This window comes from Pteropus medius, unplaced genomic scaffold (assembly GCF_902729225.1).
Source record: "Pteropus medius unplaced genomic scaffold, Ma_sr-lr_union100, whole genome shotgun sequence".
In the NCBI taxonomy this organism is placed as follows: domain Eukaryota; kingdom Metazoa; phylum Chordata; class Mammalia; order Chiroptera; family Pteropodidae; genus Pteropus; species Pteropus medius.
Window position 1 is genome coordinate 93,943 of NW_024352784.1, and position 24,879 is coordinate 118,821.

The window sequence follows — 24,879 nt, forward strand, 5'->3', positions numbered from 1 at the left end:
TTATACATGCTGCTCCGTCTTCTTCAATTACTCTTTCCCTGATGGAGCTCATTTTCATATTCCAGATCTTTACACCAACATTACCTTCTGTGGAAGACTCCTACCAAAATGTCCTTTTCTTGGACAGTTACACTCCATTTCCCAGCTCCTTATATCTAGATGGAACTATGTGAGCAGTCCTCACCAATGGGAAGGAAGTAGAAGTGATACTTCACTACAACACCAGGGCAGTTAAAGAGTAGATAAGTCTTCTCCATATTCTCCCACCCCCGACTCTGCCTTTCAGGGTGACCTTGAAGCACATGTTTTGAAGGTGATGGAGTCAGCGAAGAAGTCTGGTTACTACCTAAGCCACCTCTAAGAGGGAAGCTGCTTGACTAAGAATATTCACATTGAACTTTGAACAAGAAATAAACCTCTGTTGTGTTAAGTTAGTGAGTTTTTGGAGAGTTAGAGCAATTAGCATTATATGTCCTGGCTAATATATGTTCTTTGGGGATCCTATCCACCTTACTCTTGATCACAAAACCCTTTTTGTTTCCTTTAGGGTGCTTCAGACATTTAATTATCTTACCAGATGATAGTCAACACTTTTTACCCGTCTTGTGAATTTTAATATTGGGGAAAAAAATGTTCACATCAGGAAGTTGAGATGCTCATTTTACCAGTTACATTTTGATTGTGACAAAAAAAATTACACAAGAGTGTCTTAAATGTGATTTTTCTTCTCATATTAGTAGAAACCTGAAGGTAGATGTCTCAGCATTGGTTCAAGAACTCAAGGATGTTAGCAGTTAGGTCTCTGATTCTCTTAGTCTCTTGATTCTCATGGTCTTAAAATGATATGTTCCTGATTAAGCAAGGACACCCTACTTACTACTTACTAATACACTTTTTGGGAGTCTCACTGATTGCCACAGCCTTTTTGGCCTTACTTCAAGGGTCTCTCTACATTGTTAATACTCTGGTGTAAATATGTTGCACTATTCCCTGTAACATGGCTGAGACCAATCTAAAATATTAACATTTTAAATAATATTTGTCTCCACCCCTTCCCACATCTCAGTGGCCTGTCAGCAACTGTTTCAATTCAATGTGTATATGTGTGTGTGTGTGTGTGTGTGTGTATGTGTGTGTGTGTATGTGTGTGTGTGTGTGTGTATTGTGTATATATATATTTTGTTATATAAAACTCCAAAAATCAGCCAAGAAAAAAAAAAACAAGTCCATAGGAAAAAAATGGGCAAGAGACTTGAATGTACACCTTATAGGATTTTCAAATAACTGATAGACTCACAGAAAGGTCGGTCCCATTTGAAATCAGGGAAATGCAAAGTAACACCAAATGCTGGAATTGAGGGGGAATGCCACAAGACAAAAATGGAATAAAGTGTATTCTCGTATGGATTAAGTGAACTCTTCCAGAGACAGAAACTAAAAGAAAAAGAAAAAAAGAAAATTCTAGAACTAAAAAACCAAAAGAGAAAAAAATATATAATACAAATCACTCAATTTGATCAACAGAGAAAATAGACTGAGAAGTGGACAGAGCCCCAGGAATGGCACTATAACAAAAGACCTAATATCTTGTCATGAAAATTCCAGAAGATGAGAGATAGGAGCTGAGAAAACACTAGATGAAAAATAACATATCTTCCCAAATTTGGTAAAAGACGAAAACCTATGAACTCCAGAAGCAGAGTGAACAATCCCAAACATGATAAACATGAAGAAATTTATATCAAAACATCATAATTGAATTTCTGAAAACTAAAGAAAAAAAATATGGAAAGCTAAAGAAAAATGGCACTGTACCTAAAGGGAAAGAACAGTTTGAAGACAGATTTCCCATGAGAAACCACAGAAGCTTTAGGAAAATGGCACAATATTTTTCAGGTTTTGAAAGAAAAGAACTGTTAACTCAGAATTTTATACCCAGTGTAAATATTCTTCAGGAATGCAGGGGAAATTGGAATGTTATTAGATGAAAGAAAATTAAACAAATTTGTCTCCAGCTGACCTACCCTGAAAGAATGGCCAGAAGGAATTCTCCAAATAGAAAGGAAATGATAAAAAGAAGAAATCTTAGAAATATGAAAGAGCACAGTAAACTAAAATAGGTGCAAATACAACTAACTTTCCTTCTCTGAATTGTATTCAATGTTTGAAGCTAAAAATTATAACACTGTGCTGTGGTTCTAAATGCATGTAAGAAAAATCTTTAAAATGATTACATTATAAGCAGGGAAGGATAAGAGGAAGTAAGGTTTCTATACTTTGCTTGAACTGGTAAAATGGCAACACCATTAGACCATATTATCACCACTATGGATAACCCCCCAAAATTTAGAGTAAACAGGAAGCAAAATAAAATTGCTGACTTATTCCCTAACATCAATAATTACAGTATATGTTAATGATCTGAAAATACCAATTAACAGAGATGGGCAGAGTGGTAAACAAAAAACCTAATATGTTATATACAAGAAACTTGGAAGGAAGCAAGGAAGGAAGGAAGAAGGAAGGAAGGAAAGGAAGTGAAGGAAGGAGAGAGAAAAGAAAGAAAAGGAAAGAAACTCACTTGTTAAATATAACAGGCAAATTAAAAGGAAGGATGAAAAAGATATGCAAACATGATAATCATAAGAAAACAGGAGTGGCTATATTAATATCAGATAAAGGAAACCAGAGGAAAAGAATTTGACAGGAACATTATATAATGACAATACTAAATGCACATATGCCAAACAACAGAGTGCAAAATATGAAAACTAATATAACTGAAAAGAGACATAGACAAATCCACAATTGCAATAAGAGACCTCAACACCCCTCTCAATAACTGGTAAAACAACTAGACAGAAAGTCAATATATGAGAACTCAATAATACCTTCATCTAATAGGATCTAATTGCTATTTATGGAACACCCAACACAATACGCATTATTTTTAAGTACCCATGGAACATATACCAAGATAGATTATATGATGTGTCATAAAACAAATTTTAACAAATTTAAAAGAATCGAAATCACGGAATGTGTTCTCCGACCACAACAAAATAAAACTAGATATCAGTAATAGGAAAATCTACAAACACTAAAGAATACACTTCTAAATAATCCACGAGTCAAAGAGGAAGTCATTAAGGGAAATTATAAAATACATTGTAATTAAAATGAAAATACAACATGCTAAATTTTGTGAGACATAACTAAAGCATTTATGAGAGATTTATTTCACTAAATGCATACATTGGAAAAGAAGTAGTCTCAAATCAATAATCAAAGCTCCCACCTCAATCTAAGAAAAAAAGGAGCAAAATCCAAACAAATGGAAATAATAAAGGTAACAGCAGAAATCTATGAAATTGAAAACAAAAACAATAACCAGTGAAACCAAGAGCTGTTTCTTTAAAAAAAAAATAAAATTAGAAAACTTTAGCAAGACTAACAAAGAGAGAAGACATTATCAATATCAGAAGTGAAATAACAAATATCACTAGAAACTGCAGACAAATATATAAAGATAAAGGAATACTGCAAACAACTCCATACACATATTTGACAACTTAGTTGAAATGGAACATTTCCTCCAAAGACACAAAGTATTACAACTTGTGCAATATGAAATAAATAATTTAAATGGCCCAGTATCTATTAAGGAAATTAAACTTATTTAAAAACTCCTGATTGTCTTGCTAAGGAATCCTGCCATATGTTAAAATACACGCACACACACACACATTCTGCACAATCTTTTTCTAGAAAATAAGGGAACACTAACCAATTCCCTATTTTTTTTTTAGAGTAAAAAGGAAATTTATTATAAAAGGGGTAATACTCCACAGACGTAGTGTGGTCTCTCAGAGGCAGAGAGTGAGAGGGATGGTGACAGAGACAGTGAGAGAGACAAAATAAAGGCACCACGAGGGACCCTGAGTGTTAAGGGAATTCAGTTTATATGTCATTCTTCAGTTCCCATTTCCTTTGATATGGACATAGAGTGAGGAAGGGGAAGGGAAAGAGTATGTAGTGCTCAAAGCCTGCTGGCTGGAAGTTCTCTTTAATCCTTAGGTTCCCCATGGTTTTCAGCCGTAGGGAATGACTCTGTTAGTTCGTGGTTCCCCTTCACAGGTGTGGGGAATGGGTTGTTAGTAATCCCAGCAGAAATCTTCCTTTGTTCTGAAGGTGTTCTCTTGGCCTGGCTGCAGGGCTGATTAGCTTATTGCAGTCTCTGAATGTAGCTTCGTTAACATTTTTAATTCTCTTGCTTCCTTCCTACATTATTCCCCCCTCAGAGAATTTATTCCCTTATTCTTAAAGGGATGTCGAGGGAAGATCTGTCTTCTATAACTTCAAAGCTGAGATAGGGCTGTAGTCCCTGCCTACCAAGAATAAAAATCTCTGGAAGCATATCCTTAGGGCCCCTGGAGGCAGAGAAGGTAAGGTCTTTCCAGTTTGTAGAAGTGGTAGGAAGCCTTAGAGCTTGTCCTGTTGTGGCCAAAAGGTGCTGCACAGTTTTTTAATTTGGAGTTTGAACGGGGCCCCTCAGCAGGTCTTTGCAATTTTGATGGTGACACCGAGTCAGGGAAGTTAGAGGAAGAAAAGTAGGAAAAGTAGACAGGACCAGTGGACTCCTGCTTGGTTAGAGAACAAGTCTCTCACCAGCCCCCTAGAAATGGTGCCAACCATTTGCCCAAGGCCAATTGATCTGCACAACGTAAGGAAATAAATCCCAGCCACTCAGATGAGAGGAGCCATGGAGAACTTGGGTAGGACAAGTTTATATCCTTTGATCCCTTCGTGGTTGCCAGAAAAGATGATGCAGGACAGGGCAAGTGTGGGGGAGACCAAGCCCTGCACAGAGAGAAGAAGAGGGTCCTTTGGCAGAGAGTTTAGAAAGAATTCAACACACAAGCCAAAGTTAGAGTCAAAAGGTAAGTTTATTAGAAAAAGGGGAACACTCTACAAACAGAGTGTGGTCTCCTCTCAGAGGCAGAGAGTAAGAGGGAAGGTGGGAGCGACAGAGAGACAGAGTAAAGGCACTCAGAGGGACTCAGAGGGACAGAGACAATAGAGACAAGGACAGTGAGAGAGTAAAGGCACTGAAAGGGACTCATTTTTTGACGCTAATATTACTCTGATACCAAAACCAGAAAGAGATAGTATAACTAAAACTTCAGACCAATATCCCTGATGAATATAGATGCAAAAATCCTTTAAAAAAAAATTAACAAATAGAATCCAGGAATATATTAAAAAAGAATTATCTACCATGGCCAAGTGGAGTTCGTTTCAGGAATGCAAAGGCTGGTCCAATAGTAGAAAATGTATTCTGTCATATTTAAATGCTAATGAAAAAAAAATGACAATTACATCAACTGATGCAGAAAAAGCATCTGAAAATTCAACCCTATTTATGATAAAAAGTCTCAGAAAACTAGGAATAAAGGGAGACTTATTTAACTTCAGAAAGAGCATCTGTTTGTTCGTTTTTTTTTTTGTTTTTTTTTTAATCTACAGCTACTATTATACTTAATGGTGAAAAACTGAATGCTCCCCCTCAAGATTGAAAAGAATACAAGGATTTCCTCTCACCACTCTTATTCAACATGGAGCTAGAAGTTCTAGCTAATGCAACAAAGCAAAGAAGAAAATAAAATGCATACACATCAGAGGAAAATTAAACTCACTATATACAGATGATATGTTTGTCTACATAGAAAATCCTAAGGAATTTTCTATGTAGAATAAGTGAGTTCATCAAGGTTGCAAGATACAAGATAAACAGACAAAATTAATTGTATTTCTATACACTAGAACATGTAGACTCAAATTAAAAATACCAATTATACTTGCTCAGAAAGAAATTACTTAGCTGTAATTTCTTAATTTCTGTAGTGTACCTAACGCTACATTCTGTGCTAAAAACTATACAACACTGATGAAAGAAATCAAAGATCTAAATAAATGGAGAGATATACCATATTCATGGATTGCAAAACAGCAGTAGAGATGTCATTTGTTCCCACACAGATAGAGAAGTTTAACAATTCCTATCAAAATCCCAACATAATTTTTTTGTTGATGTAGAAAAGATTATTCTAAAATTTGTATAGAAAGACAAAACAATTTTGAAAATGAAGAATAAAGTAGGAGGAATCAGTTTACCCAAGGTCAAGACTTACTATATAGCTACAGTAATCAAAGCTCTGTGGCATTGGTGGAAGGAAGGATAGATGCACGAATCAATATGACAGAGTAGAGAACCCAGAAGTAGACACACACAATATCCCCAATTGATTTTTGATAAAGGTGCAAAACCGATGGAAGAATGAGAGCCTTTTCAACAAATGAAGCTGGAGAACTTGTACAGCCATAGGCAAAAACAAAACAAAACAAAACAAAAAACCTTGACCTAGTCTCACAAAGGTCAACACAAAATAGATCATGGACTTAAATGTAAAATATAAAACTATAAAACCTTTAGAAAAAGAAACAGAGGAGAAAATCTCTGGTATCTAGAGTTAGGCAAAGAGTTTTAAATTTGACATCAAAAGCATGATCTATAAAAGGAAACATGGATAAATTGGACTTCAAAATTAAAATCCTTTGCTCCATGAAAGATCCTCTTAAGAGGAACCTACAGACTGGGAGGAAATATTTGCAAACTACATATCTGACAAAGGACTAGTATCTATAATAATAAAGAACTCTCAAAACTCAAAAGTAAAAAAACCAATAACCTTATGTCTACTAAAGAAGTTGAATTTGTAATTATAGACTTCCCCTACAAAAACAAAACAAAATAAAAACTTCTGGCCCAGATGGCAAATCTGGGAAATTTTATCAGCCACTGAAAGAAGAAAGAAAGAATACCAATCCTACACAAACTATTATAGAAAGTAGAGGAAGAGTGAAAACTGCCCAACTCATTTTGTGTGTGACTCTTTGAGACATAAACCAGGGCACAGAATTGCTAGAACATAGTGTGTTTAATTTTACTAAAGGCCGCCAGACTGCTCCCCAGAATAACTACTCCAATATACTCATCCACCAACAGTGCATGAAGATTCTTGTTTTCCACTCTCTTCCTAACATTAGTTATGGTAGAGGCAATAGAATGCTGTGGAGAGAATGGCTTCTGGAGACAAATGCCTGGATTAAAAACTGGCTCTACCATTTTCTGAATCTGTGTCTCAGTTTCCTTATCTGTAAAGTGGAATAATAATCATGCCTATCTTATAGATACCAGCATTAGTGGGTGAAAATGACACTTTAAAAAAATTTTTTTGTTTCAGACTTTTCTTCTACTTATCTTATTTCTGAATTTGGATTTCAAATTAGACTGAAATGCTGCAAAAATAAATGAGTTTCAAGTGAGCTACAGAGTGCTAATCAATGAGATTTTTGGTCTTTGGATTTTTATGCATGTAGTGTACAGAGATGGATCACAGTTTTCTTCCACAAATTTGAATATGCAAATAAAGTTTAGCTCCTTTCTCAATTAATGATCTGATTTTCCTAACAAGTTCACACTCCCACCCTGCACTTTACTGAATAGTGGTAGAGGGGAGAAATAAATTTAATGCATTTTCTTTAAGTTTCATTTATTCTCTTTGAAATAAATGTTCAGAAATTCAGATTCCTCCCATTCTACCTCTGTTCCTCTCCAAAGTGACATCTGGGTATAGAGGGGAGGGCTTATGTGGCATTTTGATATCAAAATGAAGGGATCCCCTGGCCTAATACTGGCTCTTGGAAACCTCTGTGTATGGTTGGCCCAGTTCCATACCTGGGCATTCTGCCAACATTTGCTTCTAAAGCTGATGAATCTATGGTCTTGTCTTTTTCAGTTGTCAGGGCCTGTGCCCCTCCCTACCAATTTGGCCTCTCAACAACTCTGGTGCTGTAGACCACAGTGATTTTCTGCCTCATAGTCCATTAAGCCTAAAGGATCTCTACTTAGCATCTACATCATACAGGAATCAAGAGACACCTCTTCCTGACCATGCCACTCTACCCTTGTAATGCTCCTGGGGCCACGGTAAGTCCATGCTGCAAAGCAGTTCCTTTCTAAAGTCCCAGGAGGAAAAAGGGCAAAAGCCTCTTTCTTTGTCCTCCGTAAGTCAATTTACTGCTCCATCCCAAATCCCAGGTCAGGTTGATTTTTGTCCTACTCTTCCCACTCTTGTCTCTCTACTCCTTCATCTACCCCTGTCCATCAGGACAGGATGGTACATATTTCTCCCCTTTGTTGAGTGTCTTACTCCTTCCTTTCATTGTTTGGGACTTTCTTAATGAGATTTTAATTTATCTGGTAGACAGTTTCAATAGTGAAATTGTCAATTCTGGAACATTTTAATACAGAAGTCATTATATTTGGGCTATGCTGTCATATGGTACTTATTCGATAATCTCTAATTGACTCAGTTAAATAACTAGGTTGTCCATAATTCAAGAATGAATTTTGGTCCAGAGAATAGAGTGGATTTGTGGAAAATATTTTGTATGAACCTATTTCAGATGGTTTTACAGGCATCTCACTTATCACTCCCAGCTCCCACTGGAGGATAAATAGTAGTGATGGTAAACATGGAAAGAGGGTTCATTAATCCAAAAGGACTTCTTTAATAGTTTGCTAATCTCCTCCCTAAAGAAAAAGCCATGCCCCCTGGTTGGCCATGGGAAAGAAGAGGGAATGGTTTCTAAGAAAAATGGAGGCTTTTGCTTCTCTGCTCAGCCTTTCGTTAAAAGGCATCAGTTGCACCACAGTCACTAGGGAGTGGGGAGACTGTGAAAAGGTTGGGCACCAACACTTGGTATATACTTTGTTTGCATTTCCTCCCGCCAGGTAGCTCACACCTAGCTAGAGAGCGAGGGAGATAAGTTGTCCTAGTAAGTTTTGGTGCTTGGGGACGGGGAGAGTAAACCCGTGCAGGCCTTTAGCTCTGCCATACTCTAACTCGACTTTTATCAGAGGTTTGCCCTGGGATAGCATTTAATCACGCAACTAATAATAACATAACATATCAAAGCAGAACTCGATTCCCGACCCCTTAGCTGTCTTTCCCTCAGATTGCCCATCTCAGTTAATGACACCATGATCCATCCAGTTGTTCACCCCTCAAATCTAGGAGTCATTCTAGATTTGTCTTCTTCCCTCATTCCACATCTGATCCATAAGCAAATCCTGTTGCCTTTGCCTCTAGAATATTTCCTAAATCCATTCATTCTCCTTCTCCACTGTTATGACCCTCATCCAAAATCCGTCATCTCTCACTCGAATTACTTCAATTGCTTCCAAACAAATCCTCCTTGTTACTCTGGATTTCTTCCACCCATTCACCATAGAACAGCCAGTGTGATCTTTGAAAAATGTAAATTAGATCATGTCATCTCCTACCTAATACTCTCCAATAGATTCCTCCTTATGCTTTTAGAAAATACAAGCTCATTATCATGAAAAGACTGTGTGATCTGCCCCTTTCTATTCCTTTCCATCCTCTTGGCTCACTCTGCCCCTCACTCACCATGCTCCAGCTACACATTCTGTTCCTTGAATACCCCAGGGTTGTTCTGCCTCAAGACCTTAGCATCTACTGAGCACTCTAACAGAAACACTCCTCCTAGATCTTCAAATAGCTCCCTTTCAATTATTCAGGAAGCTTTCTCTGACTACCCAAACTGTATTAACTGCTCCCCTCTAGTCACTCTCTTAAATGTCAGCCCACTTTATTCTTTTTATAGCACTTAAAATCATCAAATTTAACTTATTTATATGTCAACCTTTTATTGTCGGTCTCCCTGCATTAGAACAGTCTCATCAGTGCCTGGAAGAGCACCTAGCTCAGAGGGGTACTCAACAAATAATTGTTGAATGAACATAGGACCTCGTATCTTATTTAACTTTTGGTTTTTGTGTGTATGGCTCACTCAGAGAATCCATTGTAGGGGAAGGGATGACTCCTGGGCACGATTCCTAATAATACCACTAAGTGCCTTAAGAAATCATTTTGAGTTCTAATGTTATCCCTTTAAAAATAACCTTTATGGATTTAGCACAAGTGCTGAGACCGCAGTAGAGAGCTGGGCAAGGATTTGAGATCCTGTGTGTTAGCCATCCCCAGATCTGCCTAGTGCCTTGGATGCATGACCAATAGCAGACCCACCCTCCTCTCTCCTCTCCCCTCAGTTGTGCACATTGTGCTTTCCCATTAGTGTGTTACATCCTTGGTGTGCACACACGCTACATTGCTTCTAAATCTCAGAACCGTCTCATGGAATCACTCCAACTTTATTTTGGTTGAGGGCTCAGGACAGGGGTGGGCTGCACACATGGACTCTCCGTTGGACACAGATGGCGGGGCTGAGCTTCGTGGGCAGGGGCAGGTGCATCAGGATGTTTCTGCTGTGCAGCTTCGTGGTGCCGAGGGGCCCTTCCATGTAGACAGGACAAGAATATATAGCCAGGCCATCACGGGGGGCATGAGGTGGCAGGTCATTGGTGCTCTGGGCCTGGGCACGGGCACTGACACTGACAGGAGGCAGAGGGCTGGGCTGGCTGGCTGGACTGTCCTGCAAGGCCCCAGCAAGCGGGTCCCACTCGGCATTCCAGAGCTGTAGCCCAATCAGCAGCAGACCCATCTCTGGAACCGTGAGCTTTGAGTCGTTCACCACCTGGGGGCGCCAAAAGCTGGTCAGGCATGGCTAGGAAGCTGAGGTAGTCATGGTGGAGCGCGATCAGAAAAGCAGATGGGTCTACCAAGTGGGCAAGATGACTAAGAGGGAAGCTGGGGTAATTGCAAGGTGTAATCAGGGACGTTGAGGGGGCGGAATTGGAAACAAAAAGGCGGCTCGAAGATACCTGGAAGTGCAGAGGGTTGCTGTTTAGCTCCTGACGTTTATGGGGGAGCCAGTTGGAGCTGGAACCTTGGCAACCAGGCAGATTCGAACTGGGCACATATTGGTCAGTAGCAAAGGCAGCCTCCCAGCGCAGTGACAGCAGCAGGCGACGCGGGTGGCGAAAGGCCGATAGGTGAAAGATGCGCTTTGGTACTTCTGCGCCCAGGTATCGAACCAACAGTTGCCCACGGCGTGACAGCTGTCGCAGCCAGTACCAGGGCGGCTGCGGCCCAGCAGGAGCATGAGGTCGCCAAGGCTTGGGTAGGCGGCCAGTCCAGAGAGCGTGGGCCACCGCGGCACAGCGTTGGGAGGCGCACGAGGGAGCGCCCTTCAGCTGCTGCAACAGGCATTGGAGGTCCCCCTGCAGCATGCTCACCAGCTGGCGCAATTCCAGCACCTCCATCTGGAGGAAGCCCTCCAGAGGCCGACACACATTCAATCCCAGCACCACACTCCCGGCACCAGACTCATCTTGGCGAATGGTCTCGGTCAGCAGAGCCTGTAAGGACTCCAGCCTCCGCTTGGCAAGCACCAGGCGTGGCCGCAGCTGCCTTTCAGTGCGCCAGGAGCCTCCCCGAGGCGCAGGCACCCAGGTGGGTGAACTCCGTTGCAGAAAGCTCAGGAGAGCGCGGCTCTGACGTTGTAGCAGCCAGGCCTGGGGGCCAGCGCTCAGTCCGCAGACCTGGGGTTCAGGTGGTGTGGGCAGTAGGTGCATCTGTGCCTTGCATTCCGCTATAGCATCCAGCTCCTCTAGCTCTTGTAGTTGAAGGTGAGCGGTGAGAGACAATATGGACTTTTCCCACCCCAGACCCAAGGAGTGGGCCTTCCTCTGACACTTCAAGCTGTCACCCCATAACTGTGCCCCCTCCTACCCCTTCATTGGCACTGCTCTTCACATTTCCATGAGGGTGGCACTACATTTTTCTGTTCCCCACAGAAACACAGATACCTGACTAGAGCTTACCTGGGCTGGGCATCAGAGTGGCCAGCAGATACTGGGGTGTATGTGGTTGGCCCCAACTCTCCTTCCCGGGGCTCAGGCAGGCTTGTGTGAGGCTAATCAGGGCCTCCCTGTCTTTGTCGTCTCCCACGGCACCCCCATAAAAAACCGAAGCTGAAGATGAGGTCAGAACCCTTCAGTTCCAGCCCCTCCAGTTTCTACCACTTCCTCAACCAAAGTTGTGAATGATGTCCCAGGGTCAGTACTCCCACCCCCACCCCTTTCAGGGCTCTCCTGTGGGCTGATGACTATATGGGTGACAGGAAGGGTCTCACCGGCCAACTCCTGCATGGCAGCACTGGGATTGCTAAGGCTGGCCCATAGCTGGTCTTGGATCTGAAGGACCTGGGTCAGAGTCACTTGACTCCTGGGAGAGGGAAACAGGAAGTAGGATTTCAAAACCATCTATATGCTGAGGACTCTCACATCTTTCTCTCCAGCCCAAACCTCTCCTGAGTTCCACACTTATGAGGGCTCACTAGTCATTGCCACTAGGCACCTCCAATACAACTTGCCTGCGATGGAAATACTAGCCACCCAATTGTCCAGGGCAGAACTCTGGGAACTATCCTGACTCCTCTTCCTCACCCTATATTTACTCTCCATCCTGCTGTGACTACCCTCGTCCTTACTACCATGATCTTTTCCCTCCAGACTTCCAGAGCCTCCTAAAACTGCTTGCCTCCAGCCTGGCCCCATCTGATCCATTCTCCACACTGAAGCCAGAGTGATCTTTCCAACAGACAATGAGGATAATGTGACTTCTCCTACTTAAAACCCTTCAGTGGCTTCCCACTGTCCACAGGAAAAAATCAGGCCCCTTGACATGGTCTTAAAGGCTCTTTACCACAAGCCTCACCTCTCCCACTCAACGCCCAGCATGTCCACCTCAGCCACACTGAAATCTTCTCTCTTCTGCTGAGCTTAGTTCCCTCTTCTCAGAAAGGCCCCATCTACAGCTGATCTACCTGCTCTTCACATTTCCATGAGGGTGGCACTACATTTTTCTGTTCCCCACAAGCCTCAATTCAAAGCAAGATCCTGAAGACCTTGGAGAAGCTTTCCTCGGCTTCTCCCTGCCCTCACTTCCCAGAGATGAATCTCAGCATGTGGAAAACAGTGTTTGCTGAGTGACTGAACAGCATGGGTGGATCCCTCACCAATGCCCCCTGTGTGCCTGTAGCTTCATTCCATAGATCTGCCGGTATAGCAGTAGGCCATGTAGGAGGAGCAGAGGCAGCACCCTGGTGGGAGGTTGCTTGTATAGTCCTTGCTGGGCTAGCTCCATGCTATCAATCAAGACGTGGCTCAGGTCCAGGGACTGCTCCCAGAAAACAGGCATGGAGTGGTGAGTTAGCACAGCTGGGGAGGAAGGAGAGTGCTGAGTCAACACAGCGCAGTTGCTCTCCTCCCTCCAATCTGAGAGCCTATGGGGGGAGCTCCTCACCTGGTAAGGAAGCAATAGCCTTTGCAGACAAGATAAGCCAAAGACGGAAATCTCTGTGGACCACATTCCTGCTGGTAGGTTGGGCTAACAGCAGGTCTACCTCCTGGTCCGAGACCACTAGGGGTCAGACATGGGGCTGAGGTCAGTCGCTGGGTAAAGGGTCAGACACAAGTTTAGGGATCAGAGTTGAGGCTAGGAGGTCAGGAGTCAGAAATGGGACAGGCTGGGAGGTAGGAGACTGGCCATGAAGCCTGAGAGTGAGTGCAAGCTCAGGCCCAACTGTAGGAAAGGGCCCTAGAAATGATCTCTAGGCGGCAAACCCACCCATTGCTCCCTCCAACAGCCCCAGCAAGGGCCGTAGCAGCTCTTTTGGCCAGTGAGGCATCAGGTGACAGTTCTCCAGCACCAGCCAGTGCCCTTTATGCATAGCCTGGCATAGAGTGCTGACCACAACTGGGACAGGATCCCAGGCTTCAGAGCCCAAGGCTATCACTTCCAGATGCTTCTGCCCCTGGGGACCAACAGAGAGACGTCAGAAGAACTCAAAGTGATCTTATGGTGACTCAAGGGACCCAGAGTAATGCCACAATGACCCCAAAGTCCCTGAGTAATCCGGAAAAACCCATCAGACTGCTGAGAGGGTACCCTCCCCCCGCCACACACATAGCCTATCCCAGCCCATAGGAGCCTGGTCACTCTGTGACCTAGAGGTTTGGCTCAAACCTGCTCATGTTTGGCGGCCAGTTTCTGAATGACAGTCAGGGGATGCAAGATGGCTGTGGGGTGACCAGGTGGTGGCAACAAGATCAGCAGGGGCTGAGTAGCCTGACTGCATTCGAAGGGTATGGTGGAGGTGCTCAGGTTTTCATCCAGGGGCCGGCCCAGGAGGCTAGTGGTAAAGTCTGCCAGTGCACTTGCCAAGCACTCAGGTCTCAGCACACGCCACAGGATCAGCTTCTGGAGGAGGCTGAGGGGATCAGGCCCAGGCCCAGGTGCAGGCCCCAGAACTGTGGATGACAGTGACAGGTAAGCCTGCCAAACACTGGAGTGGCCTGCCAGGGATGCACGCAGCCCAGCAAATGGGGGCAGCGACTCTAACATCCCACATTCATGCCAGGCTCTCAGCCCTAGCCAGGCTGGCCGAGCCACACCTCGGACTGACTTGCTGCAGGCTATGCTGGGAGAGGCTGCCAGTCCAGGACAAAGTGCCAGCCTCTCCAGATCTGGCGCCTTCCTTGCCACTCTCAGCAGAGCCAAAGCACCCAAGGCACCCACCAAGGGTACGTAGGTCGGGCCCAGTGCAGCCACAGTATTGCCCAACAGGTGGCGGATCAGCTGTTTTCTCAGCTGCAGCAGATGACTGGGCAAGTCCTTCCCCTGATGATTCTCACACTGCTTCATGCTGTTCAGAGCCTGCTTGGTGGCTGCCAGCCAACTCTCTGAGCTCAGACGGAAAGGTAGCAGCAGGTTCTGCAATGGGCTAAGGGCTTTGATAATGGCCATTCCATGCCAGACCACACGCCGATAGGGTGCCCACAATAGCACCTCCTGCAGCCTAAGGTCTTCTAGTTCCTCGCAGTGGGCACGCAGCTGACATAGCTCTGCCTGGGTCCTCACTATGTCCCGCAGGAACTTGGCTGGTTTCTTATGATGTGGTTTCTGGACCAGTAGCATCATCAGCAGTCGCTCCTGCATACAGTCACTCGTTGCATGGAGCCGGACCTTTCCCACACAGGGTCCACCCCATACCAGGATCCCTTCCAAAGCTCATCCCAACCCATTGAGTGGGCCCCCACGCACTTCAGCAGCCTCCACAGCTTCGCAGGTATCTAGGACTCTCATTTTGAGGTCCTGCCAGCGGCTCTCAAGCTCAGGACACTCTATACACAAGATTTCATGCAGCATCTGTTCTTCTAGGACATCTGTGTTCAGGCCCAGATCCAGCACATTCAGTCCCTTTAGCAGGTCACAACCTAGCACTTGGGGTCACATGAGAGACAGTTAACCCCTTGCCCTTGGCAGAGCCAGTGGGTGGGGTACACAGGCAGTATGGCTCTCTGCTACAGTCCTGAGCCTGCTCTGGGCCAGGCTGAGTGAAGCTGTGGGCCTAAGTGTGTCCACAAAACTGTGCTGGCAACTTACCCACTGAGCCTCACCTTTTTCCAGGGCACCGAGGGGGAGGGTAGTGCTCAGATAGAGACAGAAGCCAGACTGAACCTGGGGTGGACTCAGCTGCTCTCGCTGCAGTAGCCATTGAAGTTCTGGGCACCCTAGGCCCAGCTCCATGTTGGTCAGTAGCATGGGATGGCCTGTCGGGGGCAGGCAAGGACACCCTACTGACCATACCAGCATGTTACCAGCATGTTACCCCCACCCCCATGCACAAAATCTGACTCTCCTGAGCTCCCTGCTGGCAGATAGCAGAGTTCCCTCGGGGCTCTTCAACAGTTTAGTGCCTGGGGCGACGGACAGTGGGAACTGAGATCAGACTGGGGTATGAGAGGCCTGTGGAGCCACAGAGTGAGGGGAGGACAGAAAGGGAACTCGATGGGTGGTGACCAGTTCTTACCACTGGCAGCAGCTACCCGGAGCTGAGGACCCAAGTCTGGGTCAGCGCCTGAGAGTACACTGAGGCGGAGAAGGGGTGGAGGCTGGGTCTCGGGGGCTGGCCTTGATTCCTGCCTCTCTGTCTCAGCCCCCTTCTTCTTTTGCTCTTGTTTCTCTTCCTCCTGCTGCTGCTCTTCCTCTTCTTCTTCTTCTTTCTCCTCCTCCTGTCCCCTTTCCTCTGCCTTCTGCTCTTTTGTCTCGTCCTTAGCCTTATCGCTCGCCTCACTATCATCATCTTCCTCTTCCATGTTCCCGTCACAGGCTTTTTCTTGATTTATCCTGCAGCCCTTCCCTGTAGCAGAAAGATGCAGAGGAGCTCTGCTCAGAGGGAGAAATAGCTTCCTAAGGAGCACCATTCACCCAAGGACCCCATCTCATGAGGGAAGTCACTTAAGCTCTTTATGACTCAGTTTCCTTATCTGCAAAATGCGGATGATATAAGTGGGACCCTCACAGGGTTACTGTGAAGATGACATGAGATAATACATAGAAAGCACTCAGCTGGCACCTAGGAAGCGTTCAATAAATGTTAGCTATCATTGTTACTCTAAAATTCCAGGGAAGAGTTCTAGTCACCCCTGAGATCAGCTCTATTTCTGTCTTTCTGTAGGTTGAAGAGTCAGTGCATTTCCCTTTTTGCCTAAGCTAATTCTGTCACTAACAAAAGAGTCATCACTAATATAGAAATCAGTGCTTGGAAGTAGCAAGGTGTAAGGGAAAGGCCATAAACTATGGAATTGACCAAGTCATGAGCAGTGTGGTGGACATGGATATTTGGCTAACCAACAGTCCTCCCCACCCCCTTCTCCTTTGCTTCCTTTACTGCAGGAGCAGGAAATGATAAGTACTTTTTTTTTTTTTTAAGTATTAAGAACTTGAAGAATTTTAAGAATTTTTAAAAAGTATTAAACATTTAAGAAGTTGGCAAGGGGAGATTGCCAGGTCCAAAATTTGGTGTATGCATTTTCTATTGCTTAACAAATTACCACAGAGTTAGCAGCTTAAAAGAACACCTATTTATTATCTCAGTTCGGTAGGTTAGAAGCCTAGCACGGCATGTCTGGATGCTCTGCTCAGGGTTGCCCTGAGCTAAAATCAAGGCATCATCTGGGGCTGCAGTTCTCATCTGGGACTTGGGACCTCTTACAGGCTTATGGTCTTTGACAGACTTCATTTCCTTTTCACACTTTCCCTGTAGCCCACTCTATCTTCAAGCCAGCAATGGTTCATCGAACCCTTCTTGTATTTCGCATCTTTCTGACTTCCTCTTCTTTCCTCTTTTCTTCTTCAAAGAGCACAGGTGAATACAGTGGGCCTACCTAGACAATCCAGGGTAATATATCTATCTTATTGATACTACCTTTAATTACATCTACAAAGTCCCTCTTGCCATGTAACAACATAATTACAAGAATAACACTGGAGGACAAAGGTCAAAGGAGCCAAAATTCTGCCTGCCACATTTGGCTATTCAGACTTCTGGAAGATCTGTTTTCCTGAAAAAGGGGACAGAAGTGGCTATCAGCAACTCCGACATGATGCTTGGAGGGATAGCAGCCAATTTGATAACAAATTACCACAAATATAGTCACTTAAAACAACAGAAACTTATTCTTTCATAGTTCTGAAGGCCAGAAATCCAAAATCAAGTTGCCGGCAGATAGCACTCTCTCTGGAGGCTTTAAGGGAGACTCCTTCCTTGCCTTCTCCAGCTTCTGGTGGTTCCAGGAGTTCCTTGGCTTGTGGCTACCTAACTCCACTATCTCTATTTTCACATGGCCATCCCTCTGTGTACCTGTGCCTTGATTTTTGTCTCTTATAAGGATACTTGTCATTACATTTATGGCCAACTCAGATAATCTAGGATGATCTCATTTCAAGCTCCTTAACTTAATTACATCAGCAAAGACTCTTTTTCCAAGTTAGGTCACATTCATAGGTCCCAGGGATTAGGATGTGGATATATTTTGGGGCGGGGGGTGGCACCATTCCACCCATTACAATGATAAGCCAACATGCTAAGGATCATAGAGCAGAAAGAGAAGAAACTGGGTACTTAAAGGCAACACTGAAGCCATGTACCTGCTTATCTCAGTACTTCTTACAATGTGAGATAAATTCCTTTGTTTAAGCCATGGTAAGTTGAATTTTAGTTACTGGCAATGAGAGCGTTTCTAACTGATACGATGAGTTGGGGGGGTGGAGGCAGCAATGAGGATTTTTCTTTTCCCTACTGGGAAGGTGGCTAGGCTGTGTGGTAGGTTAAAGTTTATCCTTAAGGAGTTGGACCATGTGCTCACTGAACTTTAGTGGATTTAGTAGAAGATATTAGAGTATGCTGGCTACTTCTCTACTTAGATGAAACAACCTCCAGAAAAAAAACTTTAAGGAAAGTTCTTTTTGCTCATATTTGGCAATTTCAGACTACAGATTGTGAGATACTCATACACCTTGCTGATTTATAAAAATGATTCTCCAGCTCATGTTGCAGGGAATAGGAAATTATGGGCTACTGAAAGAGCCTTATTTTCTGGGTCCATCCCAAGCTCTTCTCTCTATGCATTCTCTGCTTGGCAAAGATAATAGTCTCTCTCTCCGTTTCAACTTGGATACAGCCCAAAGTAATAAGGGCTATGCTCCATGGCCAATAAACCTCAGCTCACTGCTCAGACTATTTTCTTAACAGCTCTGAAGGGAAGGCTGAGTTTTAGATGGATAACAATTGCACTAAGCTTAGAATTGGTGGGGCCCCCAGAACCAATGTTAAGAGACAAAAGTGTGAAGGTATGGTTTAAATTCAAGAATAAGAATGTATCAAGATTTCTGGCATTGGTTAATAGCTAATAGAGTCCTTATAAAGGAAATCTTCAGGAAAAAGATGAGATATTTTAGAAGATTAGTCAGAACCCCTCCCCCCGCCCCCCCGGTCTGATAACAAGTGATCTGTGTTTGCTTATTTTTAAGGCAAATCCTAAGCCCCCATACCACCCTGTAAGGCGGAATAGCTATAAACAAGGGATCCTGGCCCGACTTTCCTTTCACAGATAGGCCTGGGGATGGGGCAAAGAAAATTACACTATTCATCAGAACCCAGGGCAGCTGAATGGGCTGTCCAAGAACTCCATAGCGAATAATGATGATCATTTGCTTTACTATCTCTGTCTGGCATTATACAGTACATGCTAGAGACTAATATACAGTGTGTTTCTTACCCTTTCCCAGTTTCTAAGCAGGAAGTTTATTGTAGTTATCTTGATTTGATTTTGCTTCACTTTGCCTGTCAGGTATATTGGTATGATGAGATGGCATGGAATCTATCATAGGTTACAAATCATGAAGAGCCACATCCAGATCTAATCAGGAGCAATAAATGTCATTCAGAGTTCTTGGACTCAGAACTGAATGCTGCAGCTAGATGTTTCTTTGAAGTGTCTCTTATTAGAGAGGAGGTGAGTTCATTTATAGTTACACATGTGATAGTTCTATAATAGTTCTATAATGTAATAGTGCATGGGCACAATGGAAAGTAATGCTGGGTGACCAAGGAATGGACTGTAGTAATGGTAGCAGTAATATATTAGTAGTAATAATGACTAACATTTTGGAGAACTTATTATATATTAGGCACTGTGTAAACCCATTTTATATGAACTACTATTCTTAATACTCACAATAGTTTATGAGTTGGGTATAATTAAGACCTTTATTTTGTTGGTAAATAAACTTAGGTTTAGAGAGATTAAGTACCTTGCCTTAGGTCAATAGCTAGCTAGCTAAGGACAGATATTTGACCCAGATAGTTTGATTATAGAGCCCATGTTACAGACCCCTTTATTGTACACCTTCCATTGGAGATGTCTGTTACTCTCACCAATGCAATCCCTAACCCATTCTTCTGGGAAATAAACACTTTTACTTTCTTCCTCTAGGAAATGCTTTTTCTGGCACTCCACCCAGATGGGTCCTGATCCAAGCAGAACCAATGGAAATTTTTCCCCAGAAGTCCTGAACATAGGACACATTTGGCTAGGAAAGCTCTGAGTCGTAGGCCAAGTGTCCAAGAGTGCTGAGCACACCAAGGAAGGGGAAGATCATGGACTCGTCAGCCATGTAGATTCAGAATCCCTGCATTATGGGCCCAAAAATGTAAATGAGATCTAATTTATTAATATTATGCAGGCTGGTGAAATCTGAGATGCCCTGGCCATGAAATTTAGAATCTTCATTATGAAAGGGAAGATCACACGTGGCTAGAATGTTAGCCAGTTCAGCCACTCGAGGAGCATTGTGATTATCATCCCTGGCTTTACCTCTGCTCTTGGTGGGACCTGGGGCCAAGCGCCTAGTCTCTTCCAGAGGCAGTGGGTTCAGCCAGATGAGAGCCTGTTTGCTGGGGTCAAGTAGCAGAGGCCAGCGGCAACTGAAGTAGTGACTGCGACTTCGCAGAAGTAGGCCCGCCAGGCGGGCTGACTTTGCTTGCGGCTTCCGGTCTCGGTCCCACTGGAACTGTTCAGATTCAGAGCTCAGCAAGGACAGAAGGCTGAAGGGAGAGCGTGTGGAGAGCAGGGGATTCTTTGGTGGCATGAGGACAGATTTCTGATTCTGCTTCAGGGCCTGCGCCACATCATCTGGGCCCAGGGTCTCCTGAAAACCCTTACACAGAGCCAGCCACTTGTCCAGTAGCTCCTGGCGCCTCAGTGGTGGGAAGGGACCCAGGTAGATGATGGCAGCTGAACACAGGAGGGCATCTCCGATCACCGTCAGGCAGTACCCCTTCAACTTCTGATGTGGAAGGGAAGACCAGACGGTGTGTAGGGCAGTGAGAAGGATATAGGCAAAGGGTCTGGCAGAGAGGGAACAAGGCAGGGTATGGAGGAAAGCATGGCAAGGAGGGGAGAGTGAGACAGAGGAGGCCAGTGAGGGCACAGAGGGGAGCAGAGGAGTGTGGGCAGTGGTGCAGAAATGAACTTTGGGGGAAAATCCAGGCAGGGCTGGTTACCTGAAGCTCTGAAGTCCAGGAATGCATGGGTGTGAGCAGTGCAGCCTTTATGGGCCACTTGTGATACTGGTCACACTGAGCCCAACTGAGATTCTCTACCAGATGGTTATGGGAAGCCTGGACATCTTCTAGCTTCTTGATCAGGGCCAAGTTGTGCTCTAGGATCTCCTGAGCCTGGAACTGGTAGTGGGCCAGGCGGGCCTGCTCCCGAGCTCGTGTTGCCTCTACCTGCCGCAGCAGCAGGCCTGTGGGCAGTCCTCGGCGTTGTGCTAGCCTGTAGTGCAGAACGGCCCAGAGCCAGGCTGCCAGGCTTGCTGCAGGTGCGCTTACTGCCCGCAAGGCTGCATCACTCATACCCGGAGCCTTCAGAGCTAGGTTTAACTTTATTATCTCTGAGTCCGTCATCTTCTCCTTGGGGAAGAATACCAGCTCCTGAGAGAGTGTATGTCAAAAGGAGCGGGGGAAGACTTAGATGCTCAGAACCTTGCCCCAACAGCCTCCCTCTGCCAAGCCACTGCTCACCTCATCCATTTTGCCCCATATTCGCTACCTGATAAAAATCTTCAGTGCATAACAGCTGCTTGGCACTGGCCCAGCCTCTTTCACGGTGAAACAGATCACACAGTGCATCCGTCACCTGGACCACAGATTCTGGTGGTGCTCGATAACTCCGTATCTCCTCAAAGTCAGCCACCTGCAGCTGGCTCAGGGGCCCCAGAAATGCATTGCCCATCTAAATGAGGAGAGATGCACTCTTGAAGTGAGCTCACAAAATGTCTTCTTTCTTAAAGGTATTGCTAAGAGGGATCATCTCCTCGTAGGAGTCCCCATGAAGGGACCATTCCTCAAGCCATCCTATTACTTGTGCCCCCTCTCCCAGGAAACTCCATGACAAGTCACCCCATCCTCTCCTCTGGGCATCCTATGAGGGGCTGTCCCCTCCCAAGAGAGGAGCGGTACAGGGCAAGTGACAAGAGCCCACCTGCTCCAGGAAAGCCTCATGCTGAGTCCTCAGAGCATCCCACTGCTTGGTGAGGTTCTCAATAAGATTCTCCTGTTGCCGACACTCTGCCAGCTGCCGCTTGTACAGGATCTTGCCTTGCTCTAGCTGCTGATGAAATGTGCTGAGGTTCTGTGAAAAGAGACCCAGGTTACAGCTCTAGCTCCTAGACCAGGTGAGAATATCCCAAGGGAAGACCCTGGAGACTCAGTGGGCTTGGGACTCTAGCATACACCTTATTTGATAGTCAGGGTGATCAGGTTGAACTCCAAATAGGCCGCAGATATAGACTGAGCTCTGAAATTGTCACTCCTCAGCTTGTGAGTTCTACATCTAGTGATGCAGCCCCGAGTTGGTGGTTGCTTCTCCTGACCTGCCATACAGGCCCAGGCAGTCTGAATCCAAAGCCTGTGTGCTTGACCATTATGCTACACTCTTTCTCTAACTTGACCCATTAGTGGCATTTGTCACAGAAGACACTTCCCTTCCTCCTGAAACAGTTTCCTCCCTGGACTTTGATGATACTGTGCTCTCCTTTGGCTTTCTCCAACTTCTGTGGCTGCTCTTTCTCAGGCTCTTCCTCTGTCATCCATTAAATATTCAGCAAATTTTTCAGGCTCCCTTCTCTTCTCACCCCACGCTTCTTTACTCCCTCCCTAATCTCATGGTTTTTATTACCTTAGATATTTTAACAATCCCTAAGTCTCTATCTCTAGTCAGATTCTTTCCCAAGCCCCATACCTATGGATCCATTTGCTTAGTGGAAATCTCTTTGGTGTCTCACAGGCCTTTCAGACTCCACATATCCAAAAGGAACTTACTGGTCATGCCTCCTCAAATTTCTTGCAACCTTACACATCACCCCATGTGTCCTTTTTCTTAGAACTGTGCCAAAATACGCCCAAGCTTCCCAAGGAAGAAACTTAATTGTTACCTTTACACCATCTCTTCTATTCCCCCCAAACTCAACCCATCTTAAAGGACTTTCAATTCTGCCTCCTAAACATCCCTCGTGTCTACTCCTATCCCCAGTACGCATCACTTACGTCCATGCTCTCTCACTCATGACCTTCTACACTGACTTCCTAACTGGTATCTCAGCTTCCACTCTTAATCCCTTCTTCTAATCCATTTTCCATGCTGCAGCCTGATGGGTTTTCTAAAAACCAGATATCATCATCATGTCCCTTACTGCACTTGCCACTCTTTCATTTGGTTTACATTTCCTTCATAATCAGGATGATCTACTCATCTTTCCAGTTTCATCTATTTTTCCTCTCCAGTACTCTACTCTCCGGCCATTCCCGACTTTCAGTTCCTCCATTGTGGCACACATTCTCTTTTCTCTGGGCCTTTGCACATGCTCTTACGTCAGCCTCTGAACATTCTTTCTTCCCACCCCCATTTATGCAAAATCTTACCAAATCTTCAGGTATCAACTTTGATGGACTGCATTCATTTATATATTTAAGGAATGTTTTCGAGTGTCTACCATGCTCTACATATAACTCTGTACTATATGCTATGTCACTATGCTTCCTCTAGAAAGTCTTTTTTGATACTTCAGAGTACCCTGAACTTTTTCTGTCATAACATGCTGTTTTATAATCGCCTGGATTAATTTATATCTTCCAGTAAACTAGGTACCATAAAAGCAAGGAGAGTGCCTTATCTTTCTTATTAGGAGGCAGCCTAACGTAATATTAATAGTATCTAACATTTATTGAGTTCTCACTATGTGCCAGCACTTTTAAATGCTTCATGTAAGATTTCATTTAATCCTCATCCCAATCTCTCTGGATTTCAGTTTTCTCATCTGTAAAATAGAGGAAAAGATAGCCACCTCAGAAAGTTGTGTCAAGGACTCTGTCTATCTAGATGTAAACATAGATGCAGATGTAGACATAGACACAGATGAGTGCCTGGACAAAAGAATGTGAAGTTCAATTAATTTTTGTCGAGTACAATGAAATAAATGAACCAACTGAGTATAACATAGAAAAGAGATAGAGGTTATCCTGAATGACTTCCGAGATTTGGCTTAAATGACTGAGTGGATGGTGGTGCTATTTCCTGGAGTGCGGAACACGGAAAGAAGTACACACAATTGTGGCTGTTGGGTGAATGACCAAGGAATTTGACACTGAATGCCCCTGAGACTATGAACATCTCTTATCCATATTTTGGATTTCTTATGTTGTAGTTGATATAACTGGCCTAGGGATCAAAGAATAATAGCACCCATAAACTACATCAACAATTCCTGGTATTAATCATCTTGGGAAAAAGTAGGACCCAAGACAAAAAACTGGAATATGGAAAACATGAGGGAGAGGACTCGTGACCTTCCATAGACGTCTCTTTTTTTTTGCCTCTCAACTGAGTCTTGAGGTTTGATCTCAGCTGATGATCTTCAGTGGTGGATAATAAGAGGCAACAGTCCCATAAGAACTCCAGGGAGCACCATTATATAAAACACAGTTAAAACCACATATGTAGATACAATGTAAGCCGTGCCCCTAGAGTTGTGACACATTGGGTGATAGCCCTGAGGGCACCCATCAAAAGACGCAAGCTAGGCATTAGGAGCCTGAAAGCCCAGGAGAAAGTAAGTCAGATTATCCACCTGTGAACTGATCACTACTTCGCTTCTCTGTAGTTATCCCTGAACCTGCATCAAAGTCTTGTGTAGCAGGAAGAAAAAAAAAAAATGCTATTTCAGAATTCCCCTTATTGAAAACAAAAGAAAAAACACTCTATTTTGGGAAAACACTTTTAAATGAGAGTACCTGGCTATAGAAGGTATGATGACTCTACTGTGCATGCCTCAACCTTCTCCACCTTACCCTATGTGACTCCATTCCCACCAGTTTTAGCTAGATACGAGAGGTTCGTGTAAACAAAAAGAAAATTGCTCT

The 24,879-nt window shown here is 44.2% G+C and overlaps 3 protein-coding genes across 3 annotated transcripts in view; all 3 read right to left on the minus strand.

Annotated features, from left to right (window-relative positions):
- Positions 1–10,317: 10,317 nt before the first annotated feature.
- On the minus strand, positions 10,318–12,790 carry LOC120590454 (dynein heavy chain domain-containing protein 1-like). Its single transcript, XM_039848272.1, has 4 exons — positions 12,768–12,790; positions 11,873–12,042; positions 10,871–11,664; positions 10,318–10,683 (listed from the first exon to the last, which is right to left on the minus strand). The coding sequence occupies exons 1-4, from the start codon at positions 12,788–12,790 to the stop codon at positions 10,318–10,320; spliced, it is 1,353 nt and encodes a 450-aa protein (XP_039704206.1).
- A 142-nt stretch (positions 12,791–12,932) lies between these two features.
- On the minus strand, positions 12,933–13,782 carry LOC120590236 (dynein heavy chain domain-containing protein 1-like). The gene is made up of 3 exons (XM_039847860.1): positions 13,680–13,782; positions 13,356–13,472; positions 12,933–13,270 (listed from the first exon to the last, which is right to left on the minus strand). The coding sequence occupies exons 1-3, from the start codon at positions 13,780–13,782 to the stop codon at positions 13,065–13,067; spliced, it is 426 nt and encodes a 141-aa protein (XP_039703794.1). The 3' UTR covers positions 12,933–13,064.
- A 183-nt stretch (positions 13,783–13,965) lies between these two features.
- The window catches only part of DNHD1 (dynein heavy chain domain 1), a 58,543-nt gene continuing 47,629 nt past the window's right edge, over positions 13,966–24,879 (minus strand). The window contains exons 29-36 of the mRNA XM_039847839.1: positions 21,944–22,093; positions 21,512–21,694; positions 20,962–21,393; positions 20,273–20,744; positions 15,925–16,254; positions 15,512–15,664; positions 15,156–15,334; positions 13,966–15,044 (exon numbers count right to left, since the gene is read on the minus strand). Of these exons, the coding sequence (XP_039703773.1) occupies positions 14,073–15,044; positions 15,156–15,334; positions 15,512–15,664; positions 15,925–16,254; positions 20,273–20,744; positions 20,962–21,393; positions 21,512–21,694; positions 21,944–22,093 (2,871 nt within the window). The 3' untranslated portion in view covers positions 13,966–14,072. The remainder of the gene's footprint in view (positions 15,045–15,155; positions 15,335–15,511; positions 15,665–15,924; positions 16,255–20,272; positions 20,745–20,961; positions 21,394–21,511; positions 21,695–21,943; positions 22,094–24,879) is intronic.